The 17791-nt window shown below is 34.5% G+C and overlaps 1 protein-coding gene across 4 annotated transcripts in view; it reads right to left on the reverse strand.

The window, feature by feature from the left end:
• Positions 1-7537: 7537 nt before the first annotated feature.
• UBE2D3 (ubiquitin conjugating enzyme E2 D3) overlaps positions 7538-17791 on the reverse strand; it is a 59069-nt gene continuing 48815 nt past the window's right edge. For 3 of the 4 annotated variants that reach the window (XM_058193611.1, XM_058193609.1, XM_058193608.1), the window contains 7 exons: positions 14053-14116; positions 13872-13903; positions 13105-13182; positions 11912-12017; positions 10665-10758; positions 10203-10252; positions 7538-8848 (listed from right to left, as the gene is read on the reverse strand). In XM_058193611.1, the coding sequence (XP_058049594.1) occupies positions 10204-10252; positions 10665-10758; positions 11912-12017; positions 13105-13182; positions 13872-13903; positions 14053-14116 (423 nt within the window). In that variant the 3' untranslated portion in view covers positions 7538-8848; position 10203. The remainder of the gene's footprint in view (positions 8849-10202; positions 10253-10664; positions 10759-11911; positions 12018-13104; positions 13183-13871; positions 13904-14052; positions 14117-17791) is intronic. The other variant, XM_058193612.1, reaches the window with a different exon arrangement.

Below are 17791 nucleotides of genomic sequence, written 5' to 3' on the forward strand. Positions count from 1 at the left end.
GCTCTATTCTCCAATATGTCCTTCTCCTTTAATTGTAATATTTAGTACCTTCTGGTTCCCACAAGTATCCAAGCTTCAAAGAACCATCCCATCATGTTACTTAAAAAAAAGCAAAAGCAAAGTATTTCCTATGGAAGAATTCTTGTAATTCCAGAATCTTATTTCAAATTTATCTGGACTCTTGGTACAATTTGTGGCTTTTTAAAATCAGTTTTAATCACGTTTCTGCTTCTAATTCCAGGTTTTTTTGAATCCTTAAACTTGTATTTAAATCTTTTTTGGCTAAGGATTGAAAGAAAATGATCTGGAGCTGTCAAACTTGTCAGTCCATAGTTCTCCAATAACTGAAGAGCAGTTAACAAGCCATTTCTGAATGTGATTAGAAAAAGAAGTAGCAAACTCAAATGTCTTTAAAGGCGCTAGCTGTAAGTACATCAAGATATCTATTCCCTTGTCTCCCAAAGGAACAACTGTAAGGAGCATTTGTGGGCAATCTCAGATCCTCTCTTTGTCCAGAGAATTATTACAGCTTGTCAACTCGCCAGCTCTTCATTCTGCTGCAGTCAGCGGCTCTCCCCCAAAGTCTTCCAACTTAACAAAATTCACATTTATGACTTTTTATGCTGCTGGTAGCTGCAATTGCACTGAGTGTCTTGCTGGTGAAGGTTGTACGCTAAGATTCTAGTAGAAAGTCCTTGGGGAAAAAAATGGGTATCTGATTCAGGAAATACTTCCCAAAAGAAAATACGTTGTTAATTGACCAGAAAAGAGCTTGATGATGGTTAGACAATTTGGGATTCAACAAATATAAAGAATATAGGAATTCAATGGTTAGATTACTATACATGAAATCTCAGAGTTCAGAGATGAAGTATTACCAAATATTAGTTCTGAAAACATTAGTACTGTTATCATCCCAGGAAACACATGGCTGTTTAGGGGTAAACAACATGGACTGCATGGTACTTTGCCCTGTTCATTCTTTATTTCTAACAATTACTCATTTTTAACTGGAAGCATTGAATAGGCTTTAAATCATACTCCATTACATTTATTTAATATTTTACCTGCCAGTCAAAAGACTATCCTACTAGCTTTTGTTTCTGTACTTCTAACAAGCTAATTTTGCTGTTGTATTTTACATTTTTGTTGCATTAATTTATAGAGAAAAAGAAACACTGACGTCACTTATTTATATCAATATAGACAAATTAGAGGCCATGAAAACATGCAACAGGTTTTTATATCTAATACTAGGTAGCTTGTGCTCAAAAGCTTCCAACTGAAATCATGTCTGTTGGACATTAGAATACATCATTTTTTGCAAATACTCACCCCTCCCCAAAATTATATGAAAAGCAGCAAAGTCTGCATTTTCCTTTAAGGCACTTTAAGCTTCTGCTTGCTTCTTGTCTTTTATCGGTAAACATGTAAAGTGAAAATTAAGGTAACCTGTTTATGTGGACTTACTTATCCACGTTAAGGGTCCATCCAACTCTCTTCACCATTTGCAATAGGCGAACAGCGCCAAACTTGTTCAGTTCAAAATGTGAGATAAAGCAAGCTGCTGAAAACATGCCCATTCAACACAGTAGCAATTCAAATGTTGAGAGTTTTAGTGAAATCATAGCAGAACCATAGATATGAGTTTTAGCAATTATCAGATTCCTAATAATATTCATTCTATTATGACAGAGCACATTCTGTTTCACCCAACTTGTCTTTGTATACCAGTAGTTTCTTAAGACAAGGACTCCAAGGAAATGCAACTGCAAATAATCTGGGTTTGGCTGAATTGGTGGCACGATACAGTAGCTTGTTCAAAGCCCGGTATCCCCATAATTAGGTATCCCTCCACAAATGTTGGAGGATAACAGTTCTCTAAATGTAGACATCTTAAGCTGCATATTGACATTATGCTAATACACTAATAGGCATGGTGTATTAATCCAGCCTCTATACCTGTAGTTTAGTGATTGTTGGTTCAGCCACTGTAGCTAATCATGATTTAGCAAATCATGATTAAAGTTATGCGCAGTGTGGGAAGCACTTTATTCTCTTAAGCATATCTACTCAAATGTTTTTTTTTCCAAGAAATTATCTGAAATACAGAAAAAAACATCTCAACTCTTCTTGCACGATGAAGACAAAGAAACTTTTAACACTCATTCGTTAAAACACTCTGACCAGACAGCAAATTTACCAAGGTGGAACATGACCACAAACATACCCTATTTTTTCTGACTAATCTATACGATTGAACTTTCAAGATCTTCATTGAGCGCTCTTAGCCATTTGGATAGGAAATAGCTATCAAAGAGACTTTTTGGTAATAGTGCTTGTTATGCAGAAATTCTAGAGTCATTACTTAGTATGTAAGTAACCTTATGATGAGCCTCAGTGGCAGAATGGTTAGAGTGCAGTACTACAGGCTACTTCTGCTGCCTGCCGGCTGCCTGCAATTTGGCAGTTCAAATCCCACCAGGCTCAAGGTTGACTCAGCCTTCCATCCTTCCGAGGTGGGTAAAATGAGGACCCAGATTGTTGGGGGCAATATGCTGATTCTGTAACCGCTTAGAGGGGGCTGTAAAGCACTGTAAAGCGGTATATAAGTCTAAATGCTATTGCTATCTGTTTGGTGCTCGGTACATTTGTATTTATAGAGGTCTTTTAAATGACTTATAGCCCAGGACTGTTTTACAAACTTTAATTTTTATAACTCTTAAGATGATTGGGTTTTATTTAATAAAAAGTTTCTCTCATATATATTTATATTGTAAAATGATCTGAAATACCATTACAGAATGTCATGTTTAGTAAACTTATACTGTTTTATCTGTCAGTCTTCATACATGTATGAAATAACATCATCTTAAATAGTTTGAAATTTATTCCTGCAACTACAACATTCCTGAAATTTTAAGAAGCTGCTTTGATGGACTGTTTTTTTGTATAAAATCAGAATTGTGTTTTCATGCTTCAGAGTTCCAATTAAAACCTGTATGATCCTTCCATAATCTTTAAAGCCAATAATTATCAAAGTTTTATTTTCCATTTAATTTCAATGGCAATAATCTAGAAAAAAGCACCAAAAGAGCACATACCAACACTTTGTAGTGCTTTTAATGGGAAAAACAAAGCTAACACAACTAGTTATAGAATTTGTGGCTATTAAAACAGGGACTTGGGCTGTTCTTGAAAAAGGGTTTTTTATGAAGAAGTGAAAGATTAAAATCTGCAGGACAAAAAATGTCTCTAGATTTATAGCATGATTATCTTGGTAGTTTTTCATTTTTTTCTCAGCACAAACTTCGTTTATTTTTGTGTTGCAATCCTAATTATTAGTGTCCCAATTATCTAATACTTTTTATTTGTAAAATTGGTGAAGTACTCAGGATAGAAAATTTCAAAACGTCCTATATACGCATGTAATTGGATGTGACTGCCCTGCCAGGCTACACCCATTGCTTACTGTACTGCTGTCAGAGAACTTTTATAAACACACAGAAGGCCAGCTAATATTGTCCTTGATTAGAATGGACCAAACCAAAACTAACAAAAAAACCATTAAGTACATGTCTCTTTTACAGTACTATATTCCAAGGACATGTGTCAAGAAAATAAGTGTTGAGAAGAAAATCACCAACTGGAACATTTAATGCAATTAATGTAAATTGTCTATTGAAGCCTATCTTTTGGTACACTCTATATAATTGGGAAAAGTAACCCAATTCAGATTGACCACATCTATTTATCTTCTTGTCACAACTTGATTGAAAAGTACATGGTCCAAATGCTTTTTTCCATAAATTTGAAGAGCCCTGGGTGAAAATGTTGTTTACAGCAGTATAGCTTTTTAATTTTCTGAGTAAATCTCCCAAATCTGTTTCAGTCAACCAGAAATGGTTCTAGCAGATGCCTAGGTCAAAACATGCATCATTTTTGAACCATTTGTGTAATTTCCACAGCCAGCAAAAAATAATAGCCACACATTATAATATTGTTTTCCCTTTGGCCTTCATATTTAGAGAGAGAGAACGAATAATAGGCAAACTAGGTTATATTCACACATTCTGTGGGGACATTGATCACCCCAGACAAATCTCAAGGCTGGGGGGGAGATTGCAAATTTTTTCTAAGGCTGGCAGGGTCATAACCAATGAAGCATTGGACATGTGGAATTATTCCAAAAGGCAGGCACTGTTATCTAAATGGCATCCCTTCTGGGTCCCACCTGGTAACACTTCAAGGGAGGAACCCCAAGCTTACCCACCCAATTAGAATGAGTGGGATGGCTATTCTTGGGAAAAGAGATCTATCAAACCATCCTGACTTGTGCCACGTTGGGTTTTTGAGCAAGGGTCTCCAACCTTAGCAACTTTAAGCCTGGCGGACTTCAACTCCCAGAATTACCCAGCCAGCTTTGCTGGCTGGGAAAATCTGGGAGTTGAAGTCCGCCAGGCTTAAAGTTCTTTAGCCATATCAGTGTGCAGTATTAGAGTGGTATTTTTAAAAAAACAACTGTTGAAAGCATAATTAATTTGAAAAAAAAAATCAAGTTTAATTTTACACTTCAAAGAAATATTTTTCTAACTCTAATTAGGCTAAAATACCATTGTCCCTTCCACCTGAGGCTCTATAACAAGCTTAAAGTTTAATTCCATGGATGAAAGGACTGATCCAAGAATTCTTAAATTCGGTTCTATCTTGATTATATTTAGCAACTTCCTTGCCTGGCGCAGTTACACAGAACAGCAGTAGGATACTTGAAGTCAGCTATACAAATGCCAACATCCCTTCCTACAGACCACAGTAGCCAAGGCTGCTGGCAGCTCTGATTTAGCAACACCCAATTTGGAGTGAGTACTTTTCAGTTTCTCAGGTGCAGTTATCCAGATTTAACAAGTCTGATTATTCCAAAAAATCAACGTGGACATTTAATGAAAGGCAAATCATGTGTGGAAGTTGCCTTCAGAACATCCACATTATATTAATATTCTAACAGTCATGCTTCAACTTGGGAAAATCAAGAACAACTTCAAGATGCATTTTGTATCCAGTCTCCTCTCAAAAGTTTAGACCTGCCCTAAGATTTATAGATGGTTTATAGGCCTAATGGCATGGTCAGTAGTCACTTTTATCATAAACCTGCAATTTTCAGTACTCCAGCATTAACTAAATAGCCTAAGGATGTAACAAAAACTCTGCACCAGTTTCTTCACAGCAAGGCAACTTATCTGATCAGTAGAAAAACCTGAACAGTTGCAGGAGTGCTACAGACATACAGTTCAGGACTAATGACAAAAATAGTGATCAACCACTACAAAATGCTCTGAAGCCACTTAACAGGTTAGTCAATAAAACTACAATACTAGAGTTAAATTTAAAGCTAGTCAAACCAGTACTGTATTATATTGTAAACAGAAAGGCCGTTCTCTTTTAGTTACTGAAAACTACTTAAGCATGTAACATGGCCCTGAAAATAATTTAGCCTCATCTATAAAAAGAAAGTTGACTCAGCCAAGTTATTTCTAGGAAATAGGAGAGCAAGAAATGCTTGAGTTGAATTAAGACCGTATCTTAAATAAGAGGATGAAGTTAGTTAAAAATCCAATGTATTATTACTGCTAATAACGCCTGGTGTGCGTGTATGAGCGTTAAGATCATAAGAAACCAACTGTATTCCAACATCAGATTTTGAGAAAAAGGGTTCAATACCAAGATTCAATCTATTTTCAGCTCATAGCATCTAGAAAAAAATAAAATATCAGTTCTTGTTTAGTAACTACCTTGTTTTGTTATGACTATAATGAAACAGTAACTTTATGACCAATCCCTGTGACCACCTATGTAAAGCAAAGAAAACTTTGGTATTCAGGGATCTTGAAGATATAAGCACACTGTATTCATTTGATGATTGCTTTGCTTAATGGCCAAGTTGCCAGTGCCAATTGTGGTTGCCAAATGAGGATTATCTGTATTTGCCCTGCAAAGTGGAATTCTATTTTGCTTGCCTGGTTGGCATATACACTATGACTATAACATGATTCCAAGACCGATGAGGACCATGCCAAAAAGCCAGATACCTTATTTGATGTATTGCAGAAAGAACTACATCTACATGACCTCCTCAACATACCTGAGATCACTACTGCACTGGGAGACAAAATTATCTGGGGATAGCAGTCTTATTTGGCCATCCTCCAAGCATTGGTCAATGATGAAAAGTAGATGTCATGACACTCTTTATATTTATTAAACACTCCGATAGAATAGAATCAAATATAGCCAAATCAATTCTTTTCCAAAGCTATGTAAATTGTTGAAACTTTTCCAAACATAAAGGTTAAACAGTACAAAGGTCTTGGAATTGTAAACTGAGTGTAGGAAAGCAGTGAGTTCTGAAACAGGCATTTATACAGAAAATCTAATCCACGCACGTCCCTGTTCTTTAGGAGTATGACTATACAGCAGAATAACCAACTGTAATTTATTAATATTGTTTATTCAACCTTTGAGTTTTGTTATTTTGTCAAGCATGTGAAGAGGGGAAAAGAGGCTTATATAGCATGCCATAGTATTTAAAATGCTTCAGGAAAGGCAAAGATTCTTCTGTAATTACAACTACATGACAATCAAGTCTTATGTTTAAGCTAGCAAGCAATCAGTGTTGAACTGTGAAATGTTTTTCTATCAAAGTTGTGCAGATTATATAATAAACAATCAGTGTTATATTAGAAGTCAGCTTGTATATGAGATTAAAATGTAAATTACATCATCTGAAGGCAATAGAAATAGGCTTTCCAGATACATTGGAAGCTATCATCTCAACATATCTAAAGGGCACCAAGTTGAAGAAGGCTACCGTAGCAACATTTTAGTAAAAATGCCACGTTTCCTATAATTAAGGAGTTTATTGCAAACTTAACAAAGGAGCCTTATTTTAATTGTTGGCCCTGATTCTTCAAGTAATCTTTTCTCACCCTGTAAAATTGTTTTTACTTACATTGTAATATATCCAAAGCACTTGGGTGGAACTCGGTGTACCACACTGACAAAACTTAATTCACCAAAATGTGATATATGTAAAAAAAGAAAAAGGTTGAAACAAATCATGGCCAAACCTGTTCCCCTTTCATAAAATGTATAGTCTACATTTATTTTACAATGATATTTCCAAAATTATGCTGAGGAAAAAACATTAGGATGCACACAACAGTGCTAAAGATGGAAGTAGAAGTGGCAGAAGCACACACTCATAGCACAGGACTAGTAAATACTAAACTGTAGACCTGGATAGAGACAAAATTATGATGCAGGAAGGATAAAATCCATAATTATCAAACAAGAATTAGTGGCACAAGTCAGTGCTTCTTAAAACAGAAAACACTGTAGCAATAACTTTATTAATTTTTAATCACCCTGAAATAGTGACCCTTGCAGCAAAAATGTTTGTTAATATAGGTGGTAGCATGATAATCCTTTGGACAGCAAACATCCCACATTGAAAAGTCACTTCAACACAACCTCATGACAATTCCCACATCAAAACAGTACTTTATTTTGCAATTTTGCCTCTTTACTCCCACAAAAAGATCTTTCAGCTGTCAAGTATACAAGGCGAAGAAATGCTTCTCAGTTAGCAAGCTGGGTGCATTTGGTGAAGTCTCCACAATACACCTGTACATATATCAGCTGGATTCCAAGTCTGTAATTGAAAACTTGGTTCCCAGGACCTTGTGTAGCTCACTAAAGTCTACACTACTAGGTTAGCTTATTAATTCTGCATATTCCAGAGCTGATCAATGTGTCAACCTGAACACAGACCAAGTATTATAACTGAACATGGCAAAAGGTTCACTCTAACTTCACATCATTATTTGATGTCAAACAATGAGGCAAATCCCAACAAGTATATACAAAAACCACCTTTGCTTTTACAAAAGACTTTGTTTCCCATACTGATTAATTCAGGCAGCTAACTCATTGGTTTATGTAACTTTATTGAAGAAAATAAAATCAATTACTAGGAGAGCTATTAGTTGATCATTCATCCATTGACAACTTGCATCATTTATTCAGTGCTATATTAAACTGCTGTGGAAGATAGATTAACTAATAGCTCCAAGCATCCTAACAAAATTTAAATGAGAATTACAAAAATGTTCCGAGACCCTATTTTGGAATACAAGGGATGTTGGACTTCCAATCTCCATTCTCTGTAGAACAAGAACTGGTCATTCCTTTATTGACATGCATAAGATACATCACGTGTTCTGTTCTGATGATGCTACAAGTTCTGTACCAATTCTCCAGCCATACCAGTTATGAGCACAAGTATGTCATGAAACCTCAGTCTCTAACACTGGAAGGTTTTAAAACAAGATGGATGATGCTACAGCAATGCTATTTCCTGTGATGTGAGCAAACTGAACATCCATCTCCCCTCCCTTTGGGTGATATCTTCAGAAGAACTGTTAGAGCAGTGAGGAATGATTTCAATCTCATAACCAAGTTAGAGTGAAGACATTGGCCACAACACACATGCTCCATTTAAAGAATTCTGAATCTTGGGCAATTGTTCTTGTATAACTACTTTACAAATTCTAAAAAGCAGTTATTGTCCAAAGCTGGAAGAGCTAAAGTCTTCTCAGATGAGCATGTGCATGAATGGATAGAGGTAAATTAAAAAAAAAAAAGATGAGGTCTGATAGGGGAGCAGCCGGATAAGAAAATCAAAAAAGAACAGTAATTTAAAGTTTATTCCAGCTATAATGCAGGTTATTCTGACTTAAGGTAGCATCACATGGCATACTTCTGAGTCCATTCCCGAGATATTCTGTTGTACCTGAAAAAGGAAAAAATGCTTTTTAAAAAGTTTAATTTTTTTAAAAATATTATATATATTTTACATATATATATACATACATACATACATACATATCAGAAAAACCAGAGCCAGCAATAAAAATATAACACACTATGAAGTTCTGTGCTAGCCTTTTGACTATAATAAAGGTTTGATCTGATCTTATATAGTTCTTTGCAGTAACTCCTGAACATAATCATTTATACTAACTTTTGTAAATATTTAATGTATTCTAATGAAATCTGAAAAAAAAATAGTTTCTAAAATAGAAACAATATATAAGTCAATAACAGTAATACCCCAAATCATTTTGAAATGGTTACCAATGAAGAAAATCTACTTGGCTTTCTGGAAATGTGAATAATGTGAAGGGAAGTTTTACCAAGTGGTCATGTCAAAAAGCCATATTCTCTTTAAAATTTTTAATAAATGCATTTTTTAAAAAAATTAACTAAAATCTACTTAGCTTTCTTAATACATAATATTTGTATTCAAAAATTTAGGATAAATTGAGTAATTCATTCCAAAAAGCAAGACAAATTTTATGTCTTGCTTTTTGAATGAGATTACTCAATTTATTTGATTACAAGTTTTAAAGAGAATATAAAAATCAGGAAATCATTGATGTGCAGTATCCCTATAATTTCCTATGATTCAAAACAATTCTACTAACTGGTATCAACTCCAATATTCACTTGGCCATTTGGATAGCATTAATAAGAGTGTGAACTATCTACATATTTTTGCCACTATTCTAAAAGTTTTGCAGTAGATTCTGGACAAAGCACACTTGCCAATTTTGATATAGAAATCACGTAATATGCAAGTATAAATCAATATTTTTTCTAGCAAAACTTCACACAAACATCACAAACCCTTAGATACTAAATATAGCCAGCCTCTCGCATAAGCGGAGATTGTGAAAGAACTGTGCAGAACTCCACTGAAATCAAGTCAGTGCTAATTTACATGCTCCGTTATTATGTTAGTGTCTACCTATACATGCCTATAGACTTTTTTACTTCTGAATTTAAACTACTAAATAATTTAAATTATAAGTAGAATCACATTTGTACTGAACAGGACCCAAAACACTTACCAGCTAAGTGCATTTTTCCAGAACAAAGAAATATCTACAAAACTTTTAAATATTTGACTATGCTCATCTAGTCATGCAGATAGCCTTCCCACGCTGAATACAAATCAAGCAGTTAAAACTTTGTATTTTCAGTAACTTGAGCGATCTTTTGTTAGTTAGACCAGTGCTTTAAGCATGCTGCACTCAAGTGCTGAAGTCCCCACATCATTAATGCACCATGAAGTGCAGTCTTACCCTACAGCATAGCGTATTTCTCTGTCCACTCTCTTGCTAACCTATTGTACCTAATTAGATAAGTTTATTTAGTAACAAAGACAAGCCAATACAGCCCTATTAAATTTATCTGGGCAGATTTAATTGCAAACACAAAGCAGAAATACTAATAGATAATTTTGATGTAACTAGTTTACTTCAAAAGAAATATTAAAGTTATCAAAGTAGTGCCCAACTTTTGTTCCACCCAACTCAAAACTATTACCAGAGTGTTCTCATTTATAAATTGTCCATAGTAATTTGAAACTTGAAAGTAATTTTGTGTAGTGTAAAAATTCTATTCTAGCATGCTATTGAAGCCTTCTAGATTAAAAAACACACAAATATTTTACCCAATTCTGTTTTAAATAGCAGCAATTACTCAACTGTTCTCTGCCCACATTTCACCACTATATTTTTTTTTTCAAAAACAGTTATACTTACTTGTCTCTGTCTGTTTTATAGATGCGCGCAATCTCTGGCACTAGGGGATCATCTGGATTTGGATCACATAACAGTGAACAAATGGATAAGAGAACTGAAACAAATAGAAAAGAGCATATAAAAAATTGTAAATAGTTCAAAGAACAAGTTATTTACTTCTGCATGTGCAAGTAGAACATACAGTCCAATTTATTTTACTTCAAAAAGATTATTTCTAATTGAAAAAAACTTAACTTAGTCACCAGAAACTTTATACTTAGTTTGTTCGGCCATGCCCCTATGTAACCCTGCACCATATTATTCTGAATATTCTGATAAACCAAATTGCGAGTTTGAATTCATAGGGCTCATTGCTCTGTGTGCCAAATCAAGATTCTTTGGCTTCTTGGTAATGTTAAAGCCATGTAGGTGTAAAAAATAAAATTAATTGCTTTGCAAGAAGCCACTCAGCTTCTCTTTAATGACCGAGTCTTAACCCGTAGAGATATCTGGCTTGGTTTCAACAGGGACTGGCAGTTTTTAACATCAGTGAGAACATGGAACAATTGTATAAAATTAATAACAACAACAACAACGTGATAAGGAAGTGAAACTACAAAAAGCAAAACAGCCTCACCATGTGACTGCACAGTTCAAGAATCAACTGAAGCTAAATACCTTGAATTGAATTCTACTTTGTTCATATAACTCTATTCCTATTAATATTTTTGGGATCTTTTTCTGAAAAAATGGAGAGAAATCTGTGGGACAAATGCATGGCTGGGAAAAGTACTGGTGGGTAATTGCCTCAAAGTAACAGTCAAACATCATGCTAAAATAGAAATGAAAGTAAGACCAATTCTAGTACATACAGTACTAGGGATATGCAAAATTTGTCAATGTAGGAATAGATCATTCTGGAAAATTCAAAAACAAATCCTTTCAAACCATATTCCAGGGGCAATTCAGAATTATCAAAATAAATGCTTCAATCTAGAAGCAGGGTAATTCCATGGGTGGTCCAAACCCAAAACATAGCTCTTTCAACTATAATACTTTGAATCATTTCAATTTGCTAACCTGCCCTTGGAATGACATGATCTAGGAAGAAACAAAAGATTCAGGAGCTCTTTAGAATATTCTGTTCCTGGAATGACAAATTTTATATAATCTAAATATAAAGCACACATTCAAGCTGCTTTTTGTCAATAAAATACAAAAAAATCAACAATATCAACTAATATCAACATTCATCCAAATGCACTTACCTTTAGAAATAGTTAAAGCAGGAGACCACTGTGACCTTAGAATGTCAAGACAAATGCTGCCATTACTGTTAATATTTGGATGATAAATTCGTGTTGTAAATGCAACCTAAAAAATTGAGATCAATCTGCAATCAATATTCAGATCCTTTTCAGATTAAAAATGCTAGTTCTCAATATTAGAATATACATAATTCTGCTTAACAATATCAAAGAGAAAAATGTCTGCTTGTTAAACCTCATATAAATTTATTTTTTTAATATACATAGCTTGCAATGTAATTCTACAAGTGGAATAGTTACAAGGTATGTAAATTCAGTTCTGTACAACCCCAAATTTTGTAATTTAAAAAAAACACTCTTGTCAGTTTCTTCAGAAATATATTCAGGGTTAGTGTACAATCTAACACATGCTGTATCACATCACCTTTCTCTAGGTTTGGTACTTGAAACTGCATGGGCAGGGGTGAGCTATTTAGTACTGGGGGACATATCAAAATAAAATTTATAATTTTTATCATTTAGAAATATTTATCTTTTTAATCAACTCCCAGAATTATTTTTACAATGTTTTATTATTCTCAGGCTGGTTAAGAAAAATTCGCAATGATGTTACACATGACAGACTCAAAAAATATAGAAGGGTCAGTAGTCTAAACAGTGAAAAATGGCTATTACGTTTTTAAAAAGTCCACAATACATTGTATAAAGGTAAAGGTTCCCCTCGCACATATGTGCTAGCCGTTCCTGACTCTAGGGGGAGGTGCTCATCTCTGCTTCAAAGCTGAAGAGCCAGCGCTGTCCGAAGATGTCTCCGTGGACATATGGCCAGCATGACTAAACGCCAAGGGCGCACGGAACGCTGTTAACTTCTCTATTATATATATAATTACATATACAATACATTGTATATGACAGTCCAAATATCCGTATTTAGCTTTATAAAGTTTGTCACTAATCTATAACGGCCTGAAAGCATGTTCAATAACTGCAGCTACAATCATAAAGCAAATATATGAAATTCTGTAATTATTTGAATGTAGTAGATCTGTAACCCAAAGGGTAAATCAGTGAAGAGACCTGAAGAAGCTATTTCTTTATGCCTCTTTGGCAAGCCAAAATGCTTTAGCAATGGTCACAGTTGTCTATCCATGCAGAGATTCAATGTTTTAAATTAAGTTTCCATTTTTACTTACCTTAGGTGGCTTGAAAGGGTAGTCTGTAGGGAAATGAATTGTCAGAAAGAAAACACCGCCTTGATATGGACTGTCGTTCTGACAAAGAAGAAAATTCAGAAGTTAAAAATTTCTGTAGGAACTATGGTTTAGAAGAACTATAGTAGCTAACTAAAAGTATAACTACCTGCAGCTTTTGCTCATGTACTAACAATTAAAAAGCACACTTTGACAACATTAACAATGGCACATGATGATAGGCTGACTTCAACATTTCCTTCTGAAATTTTCAAGAATATAGCTACATGTTCTGACATAGTAGAGAAGACAACCATGACATTAATGGACTGCTTTTGCTGGCATCAATATTGTTTCATGAATATTAAAACTAGCCAACAGATCAGTTTCATCTGTAATATTACATCGATCATGATGCGCAAACTTGCCATAAGGAATAAATTCTGACTTAAAAATAAAAAGTATGATATACATGAAGCCCCCAAAAGAAGCCATTATAGTTTTTCAGTGTTACATAGAGGAACTAAGGTATTTTTAAGAAGTAAATTTTTCAGAAATCTTAGACAAAAGTGTTTCCATGAAATTGTACATCAAAGATCATGATATTAGCCCATTCTAAAGAATGTACAATTGAGAAAAACAGTAGTCCAATGAAAACGTGCCAAAACCTGTAAACTTTATATCATATATAATAACATAATAACGTGTTTCTGGAATAACTTTTGAATAGCTGACTTTAGAATGAATGTTAATAAAACTGCAGTACTTACAGGACCCATAATTGTAGCTTGCCAATGAAACACTGAATGACAGAGTGAGAAGGGAAGAGAAAAAGGAAAAACTGTTATTTAAATGTTTTTCTCCCCCCCCCACCCCAAAAAAACCACCCCAAACCATACTGGTTTACAAGAATTTGTTTAAAAGAACCAGTATTTATTATAAACAACTTACTGTCATCTCCAACAGGGCCTGCAGAACACTGAGCTGGTGGGTCACGAGCCAAGTCACTAAGTTCCTGAAATAAAAACAATACTGTCAGAGAATTATATATTTCTACCCCTTGCCCCTCCAAAGCACCAAGTCAGACAAATGCTTTTGTATACCAGTTATCAAAAGAAATCAAACCTGATTTCACATCGATAAACTAATTATAGGTATATCAATGCAACTATAAATATTGAAAGCATTGTGGAATGGTCCAAACACTACAAACATTTTACACCCATAAATCAAGGGAAGTCTGAAACACTTTTGCTTGCTGAAACACTTTTGTACACCCAAGCCATGGTAAGTTCTATAGTGCAAAGAGAAACAGAAGCTCTGTTTGCCACCTAATTTTTACCTTAGGCACTTATTGGAGAACTAGGCTCTACACTACAAGTAAAAAGGAGCTACATTTTAATTTAGTTTTCAAGCAATCTTAATAAAACCTAGGAAAACTCATATTTTCTCACAGAAAAGCTTTCCTTCTTTTTCAAGAATGTCAACCTTGACCTGAAATATATTTTAAATTCTGTCGCACTATCTTAGGATTCTTGAATGAATTAGAACATTTCATAATAGCTAAGGCAGTATACGGTGGAATATTAAAATTATATTAAAACTTATGATGGTTGAGGAAAGGAATTTTTTTGACACTAAGAAGTGGGGAGACAAATAAAAGCAGTCCAAAACTGGAAGGCTATATCCTTAATTACTAATTATGTGAATTCTTAAGACAAAAATAATCAAAAACAGAATGTTTGTATGCATGGGCAAATAAAAAAAATAAACAGCATCTAAAAGCTACAAGTCATATACAGGAAGCCCTCGACTTACAATGGCAATTGGAACCAGAATTTCTGCTGGTAAGCAATGTGGTCATAAAGCGTGAATCCCAGCGTTATTAGGTGAGGCAACTTCTCACCAGCTTCCCATAATCAAAGTCAGTGGGCAAGCTGACAGGGAAGACAGGGACGTTGTAACTGATTATAAGTACAAACCCCTTTGCCAAGGGCTTGTCTGTGACCACATGGGTATGTGTGACAGCAAGAACTCTGAAGACCATTGTAACCATTTGTTCAGCACCATAGTATTTACAATTATTGTAAGTCAAAGTCTATTTGCGAAACTTTTAAAAGGAAAATAAAAGGCAACTGTGGATTGTCTTACACATGTGTGAGAAGTAAATATAGTAGAAAAATCAAAATAACATTCCTAAAGCCATAGCACTTTGTCTGAATACATAGAATGCTCAAAAGGCTTCATTGAAAATTATATAAATGATATTAAATGTTCAAACTGGCTGTAATTTTCTTCTAAACACTTATGTATTTGACACATGATCTCTGAACATGTCTAGGTACAATAATATTTCCCAAAAATATTAATAAAACATTTTGTAATTGCACTATGATCTTTATACAACCTGTGTATAAAAATACAGTTTGTATGGACTTGTACAACATACAACCTAATCTTAAATCCTTTAGAGATAGTCATGATTTGTATATAACATCAACTATAGGAAACACTGAAGGAAGCAGGGCCTCAGGAAGTTAAATTATTCATCTAACTTCCTCCATATGAATTTAAAAAGACATATTGTAAAACAAAGAATCAAAGTATTAATTGTTTCAAATAATGCACTGGATTCCACATGGACCTATAGGCTTTTAACAGCAGCTATTAACCAGTGGTTTTTTTTGGTCTGCAAGTTGTCTACCTGTCCTAAAAAAGTAGTCTAGCTGGGAAGTCCTATTAGTGTGATAATCCACAGAAAATATTTTGCAAATAAACTATATATACAGCATTTAAAAAAAATTTTTTGCTTTAAACATGCTAACACAGGCAGGCTGACCATCAGCACCTCCATGGACCAACTAATCAAGTTCAAATCAGCACTTGGTCATTATAGCCAAAACTAGGCTATATATGTCTGTATATTCAATATCCTCCTCCATGTTATATTATAATAATTTTAATAAAATTGAAAAAATACATTTCCTCTTGCAGATGTTTATCTACTGGATAACTCACAATTCAACAATAACTTTGTTGATTTTAAAAATTGCCTAAAAACTGTACAAAAATTGTTTTCAATTCTTTTAAGACTTGAACACTCATTCCATAGCCCAAAGCTTCATAGATAATTTGAACTTTATACCTAGCAGAAAGCAGAGATATGCAGTATTCCTTTCGCTGAAGCCTCTAATTAAGCAGATTTAACATCTTCAGCCTAAAGTCAGATAGTCCTCTCCCATCACTTGCTTTTTAGTAACATCTTGATTAGGATGTTTTAAAAATCTACCGCTAAATACTGTTCATTTCTAGTAATCTTAATCCTTGACTATGGAGTTCAGAATTTATATTGATCATATGGTTCTATGAGGAAATGCTATTTTTTAAATATCTGAATAGACAGATATTTATTCATTTACATGCCTATACCGAACTAAGATATAGGCTGAATTCCCAATGTGGGATTTGTCAACATGTCTTTTGACACATACCATGCTTTGACCCACTTATTTTAAATTAAAATAATTTTTATTAAGTAGAAAGCTGGCATATTGCAAAACTTCAACATCCTTATTTAAAAGGAGGTCCTTGTGTCCAATCAGCATTCCTAAAAAAATACTCTAGAAGCAATTTCAGCAGCTCAGAAGATAAAAGATGTGGAGGCACAAAAACTATACAGATGCAACTTAAAGTCTGGTTTAAGTAATTGAGGAAAAAAGGCTGCTAAAATTACAATTTATTCTCTATTGAAAAAATACAGGGAAGAATAATTGCTAACAAGATGGTTCCCTGATTTCTCACTGTAGTTACATAAACTTGCTAGATTTGGAAAAGTAACAAAAAACGTTTATTTAAAAATCTGCAAAAAGTATACAAATATACCATATTTTTCGGAGTATAAGACACACCTTAAGTTTTTGGGGAGGAAAATAAAAAAAAAGCTGACTAGCAGGTGGATTGGCCTCCCAGAATACCCACAATCAGCTGTTCTCAGAGGTGAACTTTAGCAACAGGTTCCTTGGTTGTGAGCTCTCTGCCTTGCTTTTTTTTTTTTTTGCTTTATTTCCTACCTCTGAAAGCCTCCAAAACAGAACTTCAGAATAAAAGCCTCTGAAGCTCTGTTTGGGAGATTCTTTTCTGAAGCTCTGGGGCTTTTTTTTCCCCCTAAGCTCTGTTTCTGATGCTTTTTACAGCCTCTGAAACCTCCCGTTTGAGAAGCTGGGCGGGGCTACACTTGGAGTATAAGACACACCCCAATTTTCACCCTCTTTTTTGGGGGAAAAAGGTGCGTCTTATACTCTGAAAAATATGGTACTTTCCTTCAGTCTAGAAAATACACATTCTTTAAGGTAACACTTGGTCTCCATTTATTAATACAATTTAAAATGCACCCTCAGGTAATTTACTATAAAGTGAAAAAGAAAGGGTAATCAGTATCACATTACAGTATATTTGTCAAGGTTCCAGAAATACCTCTTCTGCATAAAAGAAACTCAGAGACATTTCTTTTCCAGAGTTCTTTACTAGCATGAGGAGACTGGCACACGATGAGTGCAATTCCAAAACTGAAGTTCCGGATTCTTTTCCCCAGTTATACAAACCCCAAGAGTCCCACCCCCCTGACCCCTTTGATGGTCACATGGTCCCACGTTCTCCCAGTCCATTCGAATATCTTCTTGCCACTCTTCCT

This window comes from Ahaetulla prasina, chromosome 8 (genome assembly GCF_028640845.1).
Source record: "Ahaetulla prasina isolate Xishuangbanna chromosome 8, ASM2864084v1, whole genome shotgun sequence".
Lineage (NCBI taxonomy): Eukaryota > Metazoa > Chordata > Lepidosauria > Squamata > Colubridae > Ahaetulla > Ahaetulla prasina.